Below are 13,337 nucleotides of genomic sequence, written 5' to 3'. Positions count from 1 at the left end.
AAAATAAAATTGTAACTGTTTATGATAGGTAGGGAGGCACCGAAAAAGAACTTTGCTTTTTGGGAAATGAGATGAGAGCAGTAGCTAAATATGATCGTGACTATTAATTAAGTCCATTTACCAATTTTGCACCCTGCTTGGTTTTGTGACAAATCTCCATACATATATATTTTGAGAAGGACAATATAGATAGTAACTTTCTTGACAACGATATGGTTTGAAGGATATGCACATGGCCTTGCGTTGACCGTGTTGTTAGGTTTTCTAACACCACGAGTAGGTTCAAATGGAACGGACAATTAGAGTGTATATGTAATGTTTCGGATAGTGGTTATGTTTTTTCTAGATTGGACCCGTCATCGTTCAATGCAAAAAAGGTCATAATTTTCAATTAACCAAACAATATCCAGTAGTAGTACTGTGATTTTAATTAATTACTCACCCAACACCGTGATGATTGAAGAAATTGTTACCGAAAGTGGGGTTTAATCAAATACCATGTAAATTCCATTAGCCGATCTGTCTCAAACTTTTGAAGACTGTGTGGAAAGTTTAGTGGGGCCATTTTGGTTACGTCATGTAATTGGAATTATTGCTTCAAATGGGAATATAAAAAGGACATTGTCTGCTTAATGGTCATAGAGGTTGAGAGACATGTTTTAAAAGGAGGACTTCTTCTACCGTGAATTGGAAGTCTGATCGAATCCATTTGATCATCGGATATCAACTTGATATGATTGGACTCATTTATTGGTCAAACCAGTAAACCAATTTGGTTAAATCCATTGGATCAAGATTATTTTGTAAAATTTAATAAGATACTCAAAAGTTAAACTAAATATCTAAAATTTATTTAATGGATCAACTTATAATCAAAATTCCATGAATATTTAATCGATTTGTGCAGTTCAACACTGATTTACTGATTCAAAAAGTAATCCATTAACTCATTGTGTCCATTAAGTTAAAAACCGGTCCAATTTTTAAACCGATCGTTAAAAAAATTATGTGCATGTTTAATTTCCAGTTCTTTTGGTTAAAAGTAATTTTGTTTATAGTTCGGTCCAGGACTTGTGTTTTTACGTTTATTTTGCTTTCATTTGTTGAATATGCAAACCAAAAGTATAGTCCTAAGTAGCTAAAGCCTAAAAGAGCTCCAACATGTGTACAGCTGGAAAGGTGTTTGGTGTCAATGGGGAATGAAATCCCAGTGATAAAGTATGGCTCATGTATCTTTGCAAATAAGATACTACTGTACTGCATCATGCCATATATATAGTTGGAGTAGTATCAGATTTTTGGAGCACGTTGGGAAAATACTTCAACTTTGAAGGAATTATTTTTTAAGTACACCTTTTTCTTCTCATGAGAGAGTTATTAGGTATATAATCAAGATTCAGCACGTAACTTCATCTACAATGGCATTATTTATAGCGGTAGGACCTCTACTAAATTTGTCATGAGAGTGAAAACAACGTGCTTGATCACAAACCAAGCTCATTAACATAAAAATATGAATGATTAAATTCTATTCGTAAGCATATCTTAAAAATTTCATTATTTTTATTATAAAATCTGATTCATGATTAAAAGATATAATAACATAGTGATTCAACACTCTACTCAAAATAACCAGATAAATTAATAATCAATAAAGCCGATGATATTTTACATCAATAAAATAGTGATTCAAGCATATTTATTAGACTAGATTTTTCATCCTTTAAATTTACGTATCTTATTTATCCTTCAAAAAATATATTACTTATTTTATTTTTAGTTAATGGGCCTAGCATTCATATAAACTTGTTACCGACCTAGTAATCTTCTATACATACATTGATGTGACATTTCATTTATTTAATTGGTAGAATAGGATTATATCTTGCTTTCTTTTACATTGTAATTAATTTTTTTTTATCATTCTGAAATAATTTAATTAACTTATTTAGTAATTGATGTTATAATACACCAATGTAGTATAATTCAATTTCAATGACAATAAGCTTTTGTAAAAAAAAAAAATGACAATATCACAATAAGCTTTACATCATGTATAGATAGATACATTAAACACATATATTATTGCTTCCGAAACTAAAATGCACAGTTAAATGAGTGAAGTGCAATTGAACTACTTATACACCTAGAAAAAGGAAATCAAACGGCAAAAAGCGTGTGTAAGACTGACTGTAAGTAGGCTGGTTATGATAATCCAATCAGAATCAGAGTAATTTTGAATACATGAAGCAGGAAAAAGGAGGAACACGAGTAAATAATAATGTTTTGATACAAATTTATCAAATAAAATTAATTCGTTAGTAAAATTAATTTTATTTCAAATGTAATTTTAGAACAAATTTCTAAATATGCTCTATCTAAGTTAATAACTCCTCTAGCATGGCCCATTTCTAATCATATGCAAAGGATGATAGGACACCCACCACTACCAAATTACCCTTTGGTGGAGTGGGAATAGTTAGCATGATGTGTGTGGGTGATGATGATGATGTAGAAGCAGATGCAGTGCAGTGGGTCAAACAATAAAAACAATGAAACATACACCCTGCAACATATCTTACATTACATTATTAAATATATAGTTGGTGGAGTGTTTTTCTTTTTCTGCAGAGGTGGGTCCATGTTATTTTGTTGTGAATCTTTGTCTGTCACTTTTAATCTCACCCTTTGTTTGTTGTGTTTGCATTTTGCAAATCTTCAACTCAACTCCGTCAGCCAATAATAACCGTTTGATAAAAATTTGATGGATAATATTTTAACTTGTAAGTCAGACTAAAAATATAAGTCCAAAAATATGAATAATTTGATTTTTATTTAACAGTCCAAATTTATAACTGCTATATTAGTTGAGTGCACCAAATCCAATTCCCATATGACACAGAGTAGTTGTGGTATTTGTATTGTATTGTTGTATGTATTTTGAAGTTTTGACTTTCCAATTCCCAAACCAAAACCCTCCTCCTAGTCTCCAAACAAAACAAAACAAAACAATACAATAGCTATCTTCCAACCCAAGTTGCCAAATGTTCCTGTCTTTTCAGACGCGGATCCTCTCCATTTCACAATGTCCGGTTAAATAAAGATAAACCATTGGATCATATCAGTCTCCCTGATCTTGCCACATGTCATGCTACTTTTTTCCTTCCTTTTTACATTAAAAATAAAATAAAATCGAATGCTGTAATGTGAACTTAGAATGTGAAATGAATTGGAAGGTTGGGACAACTTGTATTTTGGTATAGAATAAATGGTATTTAGAGAAAGATATCATCTTCATTATACTTTCAGTTTTAGATAAAGATCAATTATAATTTTTTTATAGGAATAACTTCATATTAATTTTATGATCAACAAAAAAAGTAAGTGAAATCAGGGTTGTCTATCTTCCCGCGACCTGTAATGACACGTGGCAGACTTCTTATCATTGATGTAATCTAACGGTTGAAATATTTGAAACTGCAGCTGCAGTTGGTGCAGAGGATCCGTGTACTGTTGTTGAAGACGAAGACACATGGTCTTAGTCTTATGCTTGGTAGGTTGTGCCGTTGAGTTGAGTTGAGGCCATGGGCCCTAAAGTCCACTGAGAAGAACCAAAGAAAAACTCTTTACCTCTTTCAGTGCTTCCCCCTTTGCCCCCAATTTCTCGCTGTCGACCATTTAGGTTTAGGTTTTCCCCCTCTTTTCGATTTGGAGCTTCTCATTTTCCACATCACATGGGTCTCCTCCTTCATCACGCTTTCTGATTCATTTCCTTCTCAAGTTTCAATTTTTTTTCAAAGAGGAAGAAGAAAAAGATGGTTGTGGGACTTGATTCCCTTGAATTTCGTGTTGGGTATGGCGTTTGAAAGATATAGACTCCATTTTTGAAGCCCTGAAAGAAAGATGGACAGAGTTATTCAGCCTCCTTTGGTAATTAGCTTATTATACACTTTTCTTATCCCTTTTTTTTTTCTTTTACTAGTTTATATGCCATTTCATGTTTAGTTTACGAGGTAAAGTGGTAAATCAATGCTAGGTTGGTTTGAGTTCCATTTTTCGTGTGGTCATCTCTTTGGAAATGATTGTAGCTCTTGATGTTTTTAGATCATCGGAGATTGGTCTTTCATTGTCCATGTTACTATTCTAATTGTTGGTTTTTTTGCCTTGCCCTAATTTTGTTGTTTTGAAAGAGCTTCAGAAAATGTTTGTCTAAAAAGGAGCTTCAAGACTTCTTTTTGGGGTGTTGTGGGGATGGATGAAGGGAAGACTTTAAGAATCGGTGCTTGGAAGATTCTTGTGGTTTTAAGAAGCTCTGATTTTATTCTATTGCATGCCATTACTCACTGAACATATCTTTTGCTACCCTTCTATGATACGTGTTGCTTTTTAACCTCTACGAAATTTGTCAGTCATTTTCTCTGAATCACTGAAATGTTGCTACCGGCTTTGGGGGCATAAGAGATGAGAAATACTAACAATTAAATGTTGTAATCCAGGTGTTTAGATAAGGACAATATTTTGAATAATCTAACTGCCAAATTCTCCGTGACCACTTGTGCTTTTTCCTAAAAAGTTAAGCATGTTGTTCCTCCTGAAATCTGGGGGTTGGTGGACACAGACCTAGTGGATTAATTGTCTTCTAACATGGACCAATTGTTTCTGAGGCTTGAGGTCTGTGTACTATGATGCATTTCCCAGGACTTGATGTAGGTCTCATTACATACGACCTTCAAATGCCTTATCATATTGTGTGTGCCAGCTCATGCAGTTCAATATTCTTCAAAATGTCAAGAAGCTTATTGTAGATTATTTTTTCATATGACTTTGTCTGAAACTGAAAGATTGCTCTCACTAATTAATGTTTAATTTATTGGTAAACAAGGTGCTCTACCTGTTGCATCTCAAGTATTATCGGCATTATATGCTGAGGGACATCAATGTCTCATGTTTGATTCCATGGATCATAACTTCACAGATTACAGAAATAAAAGGGATGTTCTTTCATTTTAATTAAAAGAGTAGATAAACAAATTATTTGTTTCAAATGTGTTTGTGCAGGTTGATACGACTGCGTGTTTATGCAGAGTAGATACAGGCCTAAAAACTGTTGCTGGAGCAAAGAGGTATGTCCCTGGAACAAAGCTCTGTCTTCGGCCTGACATTAAACCATCCATTCACCCAACTAGAAACAAGCCAGCACGTGGTGACAGAAGCCGTAGTCAATCCCCTCTACTTCCAGGACTCCCTGATGATCTGGCTATTGCTTGCCTAATCCGAGTCCCACGAGTTGAACACCGTAAACTTCGGCTTGTCTGCAAAAGATGGTATCGTCTTTTGGTTGGTAACTTCTTTTACTCTCTCCGCAAGAGTCTTGGAATTGCAGAAGAGTGGATATATGTCATTAAGAGGGACCGAGACGGGAAAATATCATGGCATGCCTTTGATCCTGTGTACCAACTATGGCAGCCACTGCCACCTGTTCCTAAGGAATATTCTGGAGCTCTTGGTTTTGGCTGTGCTGTTCTCAATGGCTGTCACCTGTACCTGTTTGGAGGGAAGGACCCACTAAAGGGATCCATGAGACGTGTCATATTTTATAATGCTAGGACAAATAAATGGCACCGTGCCCCAGATATGCTTCGTAGGAGGCACTTCTTTGGCTCTTGTGTCATAAACAATTGTCTGTATGTGGCTGGAGGGGAGAATGAGGGTGTGCACCGGTCCTTGAGATCAGCTGAAGTGTATGATCCCAACAAGAATAGATGGTCATTTATTTCAGATATGAGCACTGCAATGGTGCCTTTCATAGGAGTTGTCTATGATGGGAAGTGGTTCCTGAAGGGACTTGGTTCTCATCGGCAGGTTCTGAGTGAGGTCTACCAGCCAGAGAATGATAGCTGGTACCCTATTTATGATGGACTGGTTTCTGGCTGGAGGAACCCTAGCACTACCCTAAATGGAAAGCTCTATGCCTTAGACTGCAAGGATGGCTGCAAGATTCGGGTTTATGATGAGGTTGCTGATTCATGGAGCAAGCATATTGACAGTAAATTGCATTTGGGGAGCTCACGGGCTTTGGAGGCTGCTGCTCTTGTCCCCCTGAATGGGAAACTATGTATCATCCGTAATAACATGAGCATTTCTCTGGTTGATGTTTCAAAACTTGAAGATTTGAAAGGATCATCTGCTGAACAGTTATGGGAAACTATTGCTGGGAAAGGACAGTTCAAGACCTTGGTCACAAATCTGTGGTCTAGCCTTGCTGGGAGAAACCGACTCAAAACCCACATAGTTCACTGTCAGGTTCTTCAAGCTTAGAGGTTGTATAGTTCTAAAAAATCGACAATCAGCATGTCACAAGTTACAATATCTCTCATCTTGATGGTATATGTGTGTGAGAAGCTGGGACAAATCTTGCCAGAACACCATGATGCAGTCTATTGTTGCTTTTCATCTCAAACCCGTGGCATCATGCTCATCCCAAGAGGTGAAACATAGATAAGATGTTTTACTAATCAAGTAATCATATAGTGTTACAGATATTGATACATAGTTGTTACATTTGAAAAAATTGAGTAGGCTGCTTACCAGATCACATGGTTTATCATTAGCTTGTCTTTTGTTTTGCTGCAACCAATGTATGACTTGGAGTGTTGGACGGGGGAGAAGAAATGAAGAATAATACTTAAAGAGTCAGTTTGGTATTCTTATAAATTTGAGGGTGAAAAATTCAAGAATTACTTTTGAATATAATTTTTCATATTAAAACTCATCTATGAATTTTTCACCCTCATTTTCTGTGGCAATACCAACTGACTGTCAACTCTTAATATTATATAAAACTCTTTGCATTACATATTTATATATGAGCACAAGTGGAGTCAAGTTTACTGGTGAGACACTACCAGTCTGTTTTGTACTATGATTGAAGATACAACTTTTGACAGCTTGGATATAGCTTCTGTGTGGTTACAAATTATTTTTATGACATGTCAAAAGTTACAAATGCGTCAAGTAAGCTCTTGTACACCCCTCTCCAATTTTTTGAGTAGTGACAGAAATGAGAGCAAGATCATTAGAACTTTGAGTCAAACCTGAACAGTGAGGCGAATTTTGAGTAGCTCAATAGGGTATATGTACATAGGGTAGAGCTATGTAACTGCATGTTCCACCAGATGTCATTAACCCATGTAATGAAGTTTTAGGCAACAAAATGAAATGATTAACTCCTAGTTTAGTAAGTGGTGTTGATAATTCTTTCTGTCGGTCACCCAACATTGAAGTAAAAAAGTGATGAATAATGTGCAAAATATACACCCATCTGCTAAATATGTATATCAATAATCAATCAGATATTTTGCATATACATATTTAGCATATGGGTGTATGTTTTGCATATTATTCATCACTTTAGAGAAAGAAAAGGAAAATTCTGAACCTACAGGGTGGCTTCTTTTGTACTGTCGACAATTTTTTTTTATTCATTTATGGAAGAGATTTTTAACTTAAATGAAAAACTTGTTTTTATATAAAAAAAATGAATTGGTTAGTCCAGTAATTCACAAATTATTTAAATTTAATTTGATTGATAAAATTTCTATATCCAAATTATATAAGTTGAACATTTAAAACACGTGCTCATATGAATGTATAATGAAATGAAAATAATAATTATATTTTATTGTGTCGAATCAACATTAATTGGTATCAAATATTAAATTCTTATAAAATGAAACTTTTAATATTATTTTACCAGAAATAATTTATTTATCTGTAAGAATAAAAGATAAGTACCAAGTGTTTAAAATAAATCATGTATTTTACTCAATTAATTGAGCTGATTTTGTTGATTTCAATAATGAAATATTTGAAATCAAAATTTGGATATTCTTGATTTTAATAATGAAATATTTGAAATCAAAATTTGTAGAAAGTAGATTTTAATTTTTTTTAAAAATTATTTGATACTTATTCACTTGATTTTAACAAAATATATTGTTTAAAATATAAGCAGATAATTATCAAGTGATTAGCTATTTATAAATGTCTAAATTATACGAAAAAAATTACTTAATTATCAAAGACGATATGATGTGATTCGATTATTAGATTGAAAATTTTATTTTAAAAAATATTAAAAATAGTTTCTTCTTCCATTACTAGAAAATGTTAGATACACAACAAAATTTTATAATAACTTCTACATATGGAAGAGAGAGAATACGAGAAGAAAAAAAAATAAAGGCTGTGATAAAAAAAAGGTATAAAAAAAACAAAAAAAAAGTGTACAAAAGTTGTTGATGAAATGTGAACGTTGTTTAATAAATAAATGTCAATCAAGTGTGCAAATGGGAAAAAGAAAAAAGCAAAAACTTAAAAGCCAACCCTAATGCAAATATTAGAAAAAGAATTATAAGCCCAATATGATGATAAATGTATTTTAAAAGTTAAATAAAATAAAAACATTATTAAAAATAATAATTAACATCATTGGAGCCTCTCAACAACATGCACCAACTTTTCAGGAGGCCAGTCACCAACCAATGTAGTTCTAATACTTGATAGAGATGTGAAGATATTACTTGGACCACAATGTTGTTTCCCAGAGAAACTACAAAATGTCGAAGGATAAATGTTATTGTTAGTGAGGTCTAGAGAAGACTTTGGAAGGAAGTTAATAAAATGTCATCATCCATTCTTCATATTTTAAACTGATTAACTGTAATCTACTCAATTTGACCAGGCCCTTGGTATGATGGAAATTCTAGAAATTAATTTTATTCAATGTGTTCCATCTCATATGCATACCAGAGCTAAATTAAGAACAAAAATTGCTTCCCTAACAGCAGCAAGTTACTTTCAAGCAAATTTTTCTGTCGTTTTTTTTTATAATCATCGAAAAAGAGTAAACTTCTACAAATTACAATTTTTCTTGATGCGGAAATAAAACATACAACACAGTACACACCTGAAAATCGAGCTTTCGATATACAAGTTCCTTGTATGTTGCCACAAATCATCAGGACTATCAAATAGCAAGTAATGATGTATTGTCAACATCTAGCTAGAGAGAGAAAAATGCAAAGTAAAAACTATTTCAATTGCAACCTCTCTAAATCTCTAAAATCTTGGCATAAACAGTGACTCACATAACAAAAACAGTGTATCCATGAAAACAAACAAATGAAATTCTAATTTTCTTCATTTTGAACTCAAGTGAATGCTTGCGGAGAAAAAAGAGCTTGTCATTTCATTTAAACATAGTTTGCAAGAGGGCCTAAAATAAATAATGCAGATTTAAGGCCTAAAATGAGCATTATAAACTTTATCTCATTATCATTAAGTAACCTATGGAAAGCGACACTTCACACTCTAACCAATGGCCACTCATTGTTTTATGTTTTTTACTCGCACAATAGTGGAATAAAATAAGTATGTAATGCCAGCTCAAATAATATAGAGATAAAAAAACACTTACATCTGCTAAATCCTTCATTCTTTGTGTAGGGTCAAAAACACTTCGAACAAAGCGTGCTAAATCTACCTTGGCATCCTCATACTTTGTGATAAAGGGGTGCGAAAGCAGTTGCAGCAGGGCAGGGCAAAACAGAATTATCAACTTCAAGCCATCATGTATATATAAAATAAATTGTCTAAAGACAAAATTGACTTTGTAATTATAAGCTGTATCTAGTGGTTGGAACCAACACATTCTAGAGAAAACAATCTATTTTCCACCAGGCAAGAATGCAAATGTCAAAATGGTAGTAGTTGAGGTTTTGTACTAGAGCATGTTGAAGATAATGGCTAGGCAGGGTCAGGACAGTCATGACTAAATTCCAAGGACCATCATTAAATACTTGTGCATTGAAAGTGACTTTCACTTGAGGGAAGACTACATGTGAAAGAGACTCACTTGAGGGAGAAATTTTTAGAGTAAGTATGAGGTGAAGTCCTACATTAGGTAGAAATAAAAAGATTGAACACCATATAATAAAAGATAAGATCTGAAAACTTGAGCCTTAAGATTTTGGGTTGATGTGTGTTGTCAAGTTTACTTGTATGATTATTCATGATTTATTAGTAGACAAAGCATTCATCTTGTCTATCTAAAATTTGTGGCATTATTGCAATGCTAAATTAGATATACTTTTGTTTCCTTTGTGTAATTGATGTTATTATTTCTGATGACAAGTTTTTCTACAAGTGATAAGAAAAATACATGTAGAAAAAATGGTCAAGAAGGATGTTCTTCTCAGACAACATGTACATCCAATAAAAAAAAAGGAAACAGGTAACATCATTAACCACTAGTACACATACTTGCAAGATAAGTTTGACAGGACCTTCATTAGCTGTATATTGGAATTCTCCTGTTCCACACTCAAGAGCAAGACCTGTATGTAACAGTTCCAACAAATGTAGCACACTGCAAAGTAGCAATTTTTTATGAACATGAACTTAACAGCATGGTTGTAATAATGACCAAACAATAAACTGAATAAAGTTGGCATTTGCAAAAAAATTTACGGAAGCAACAAGTGACAACAAACTAAGACTGCTAGAATTACACTAACATTTCTCTAAGCCAGCACTAATACCAAAATCAGTAATCTTCAAGCTCCCCCTTGAGATTTACTAGTAGATTGGAGATAGCTTTGACCCTTCCAAAAGATAAAAGGCCAAGTAGCATATCTTCGGGCCTTTTGAAATTAAAAACTGAAACAGAAATACAAGATTATTTTCCTTACATGTAGGAGCTTCTGAAACATGGAAGATAAAATAGGTTCAGGTATCCTTCTATACATTCACAAGATATCTACAAGCGATCCTCCATCCATGTACTCGATCCAAAGCAATGCTTATCTGTCCAGAGTCTGGGGTGTAAAATGCCCCATGAAATTCTACAAGACCCTCATAACATGGTGCTTCGCATAATGTCCTTATCTCAGTAAGTTTGTTGAACAAAGAAATACAACCATTAGGCAAACATGTGATTTTTACAGTTTGACCAAATCTTCAAAAACAAAACAGATCAAGAGTGTATCACCCAGCATCAACAAAATACCTCATTTAAACAGTCGGATAACATGTCCCTTGTGTACTACTATACATGCTTAGCAATCACAGAAATTATAAAGAGAGTTTAATTTTCATGAATCGTCAGGGTACATTTTTTTATATTATCAACTTATTAAAAATAATCTTAGATATAACTTTAAAGTAATTATTACAAAAAGTAAATAATAATTTTTACATTATCATTCAATTATAAATCATCATATAGAATATATTTATTGATTTTTATAATAATTATCTTAAATATTATACTCGTGATTGATTCAAAATGTTACATTTTTATTGACATATTACATAGACATTAAATTTTATTACTGGGCATTCTAATTGAATTCTTATAAAGAACTACGTACAAGTAAGATGAAAAGGCATAGTCCTACCCCCACATGAGATTCAAATTAAAACTTGCAACCAGGTGATCTAACAGTGAAGCTCCACAAGAATCAAGCGCAGGAAATAATACCTTCTCAAAGATATTGTTTTTTTTAATTTAATTTTTTAACATGTATAATACTTTAATTTTATATTATATTCATTATTTTTATTTAGGAGTTCGGTTATAGGAATATTAACATTAATTTATTTTACAGAATATTCTATTTTATTTTTGTAGTATTTATTCGAAATAATGACAGTTTTTTTTTTCTTTTTAGACAAATATAATATTTCTCTTTTTAGAGTCTTTATTATAAATATAATTACAATTTTTCTATATTTAGATAAAATATTCGAATAGTATTATTTTTTATCCTTTTTCATGGTCACTTTCTTTTATAATGTGTTATCGTCGTTTTAAAGGTTATAAATAATTGTATTTGCAGTCAAATTACTTTATTAGAATTTCATCTGTATTGATTTGAATAGAATTGATACGATAATTAAATACTATTTATTACTAATATTAATATTTGTTAATTTGGTAAGCTTACGAATAGTCCATAAAAGATTGACAGCTTGAACTTTAACACTCCAAATTAATAGTTTTTTTTTTCTTAATTCTTTCCTCTTGCCTTTGTTCTTCTTGACATTGTTTGTGAGACTCCTACATGCTTCTAGACTCATGGTGTAGAATCTTAGAAAAAGAAACCAAATATCAAGTTGTAGAAGATGTTTGTCTGAATTTGTTTTCTATAATAGTGATCGTTGTCACGATACAACATTATTCTTCTCATATTTTGAACAATTTGAAAGCAAATTCGTTCCAATCTTTTTTTATTCGTGTAAACGATTACTTTTTTCGATGTTTCAAAAAACTCCATTTCATTCTTTTTTTACAAGTTTATTGAAGAAATTTAATTTGTTTAATCAAATTCCCCAACCCCTCTCTTTTTATTTGTTCATACGTATTATACAATCAAATATTATAAGGTAGAAATATTCTAAGTTGAACAAAATAGAAACTAAGATATAGGATTTTTTAGGTTTATGTTTGTTTATTAGTATTGTAAAAAACAATGTGGAGTGTAACATAATTCAATTAGATTTAATAGATTTTTAGAACATAATTAATAGGATTTTTTTAGAAAAATATACTAAATGTAAATACAAATTTTTATTATAAATTGATCAAAGTTTTTGGTAACATGCAAAATTTATAATTAACTTTTTGTAAAAAAAAATTAAGAGAAATTTTTATAATTTTAATTTTTTTATTTATAAATTTATACTTTGCCTCCCCTCCTGCCATTTGAAGTTGGCTCCGTCCTTGATTAGGATCAATGCACATTAAAAATAATACATAAAAAGAGAACGTAAGTCTTTTCATTAAGAGAAGTGTACCTTAAGCATTAGCATATACAAGACAATTTAAAAGTCACACATTAGTATATCATTTATATTTCCAGCCACCTACCCAAATCAACGTCTCAATGTTAAAAACATGACTTACTTTATCATCAAGAAATATTGCAATTGTTTTTTCACAAAACTTTCCATGCGAGCGAATGAGAGACACACCAAATAAGTTAAAAAATATTTTATATCCTAGTCATAAAATATTTTTATAAACTCTCTCAAACACTTATGCAAACCCTTGTAACATAAAATAAATCTAAATATATGAGTCTTTTAAACGGTTACAAAATTCTGTCAAGCTCGCATGCATGAATATATAACCAACGAAGGAGCATTCTACACTGTTAATCATTGCCTTCGAGAATCGTAATCAAATACTATAAATGATAATTAATTATTAGATGAATCATATCCAATTGATAGTTGATGATGCAGCTCTCCATTTCTTGATGCCCATTCATGGC

At 32.1% G+C, this 13,337-nt stretch overlaps 1 protein-coding gene and 1 long non-coding RNA gene across 2 annotated transcripts; one reads left to right on the top strand and one right to left on the bottom strand.

Moving 5' to 3' along the window:
• The first annotated feature begins 3,312 nt into the window (after nt 1–3,312).
• Nucleotides 3,313–7,002, top strand: LOC100788124 (F-box/kelch-repeat protein At1g55270). Its single transcript, XM_003524505.5, has 2 exons — nt 3,313–3,930; nt 5,059–7,002. The coding sequence occupies exons 1-2, from the start codon at nt 3,904–3,906 to the stop codon at nt 6,316–6,318; spliced, it is 1,287 nt and encodes a 428-aa protein (XP_003524553.1). The 5' UTR covers nt 3,313–3,903; the 3' UTR covers nt 6,319–7,002.
• Nucleotides 7,003–7,945: 943 nt separating this feature from the next.
• Nucleotides 7,946–9,820, bottom strand: LOC121174936 (uncharacterized). The gene is made up of 3 exons (XR_005891676.1): nt 9,479–9,820; nt 8,969–9,025; nt 7,946–8,611 (listed from the first exon to the last, which is right to left on the bottom strand). It is a non-coding gene; the product is annotated as an uncharacterized lncRNA (long non-coding RNA).
• Between the last annotated feature and the right edge of the window lie 3,517 nt (nt 9,821–13,337).

The sequence above is a fragment of the Glycine max genome, chromosome 5, assembly GCF_000004515.6.
Source record: "Glycine max cultivar Williams 82 chromosome 5, Glycine_max_v4.0, whole genome shotgun sequence".
In the NCBI taxonomy this organism is placed as follows: Eukaryota; Viridiplantae; Streptophyta; class Magnoliopsida; order Fabales; family Fabaceae; genus Glycine; species Glycine max.
Note: the sequence above shows the minus strand (reverse complement) of the source record. Positions and strands in the feature narration are given on the sequence as shown.

Excerpts from the sequence above, each read along its gene's own strand:
- LOC100788124 (XM_003524505.5), top strand. The coding sequence starts at position 3,904 with ATGGACAGAGTTATTCAGCCTCCTTTG. Across the intron at positions 3,931-5,058 it reads GAGTTATTCAGCCTCCTTTG|GTTGATACGACTGCGTGTTT; the intron begins GTAATTAGCTTA and ends GTGTTTGTGCAG.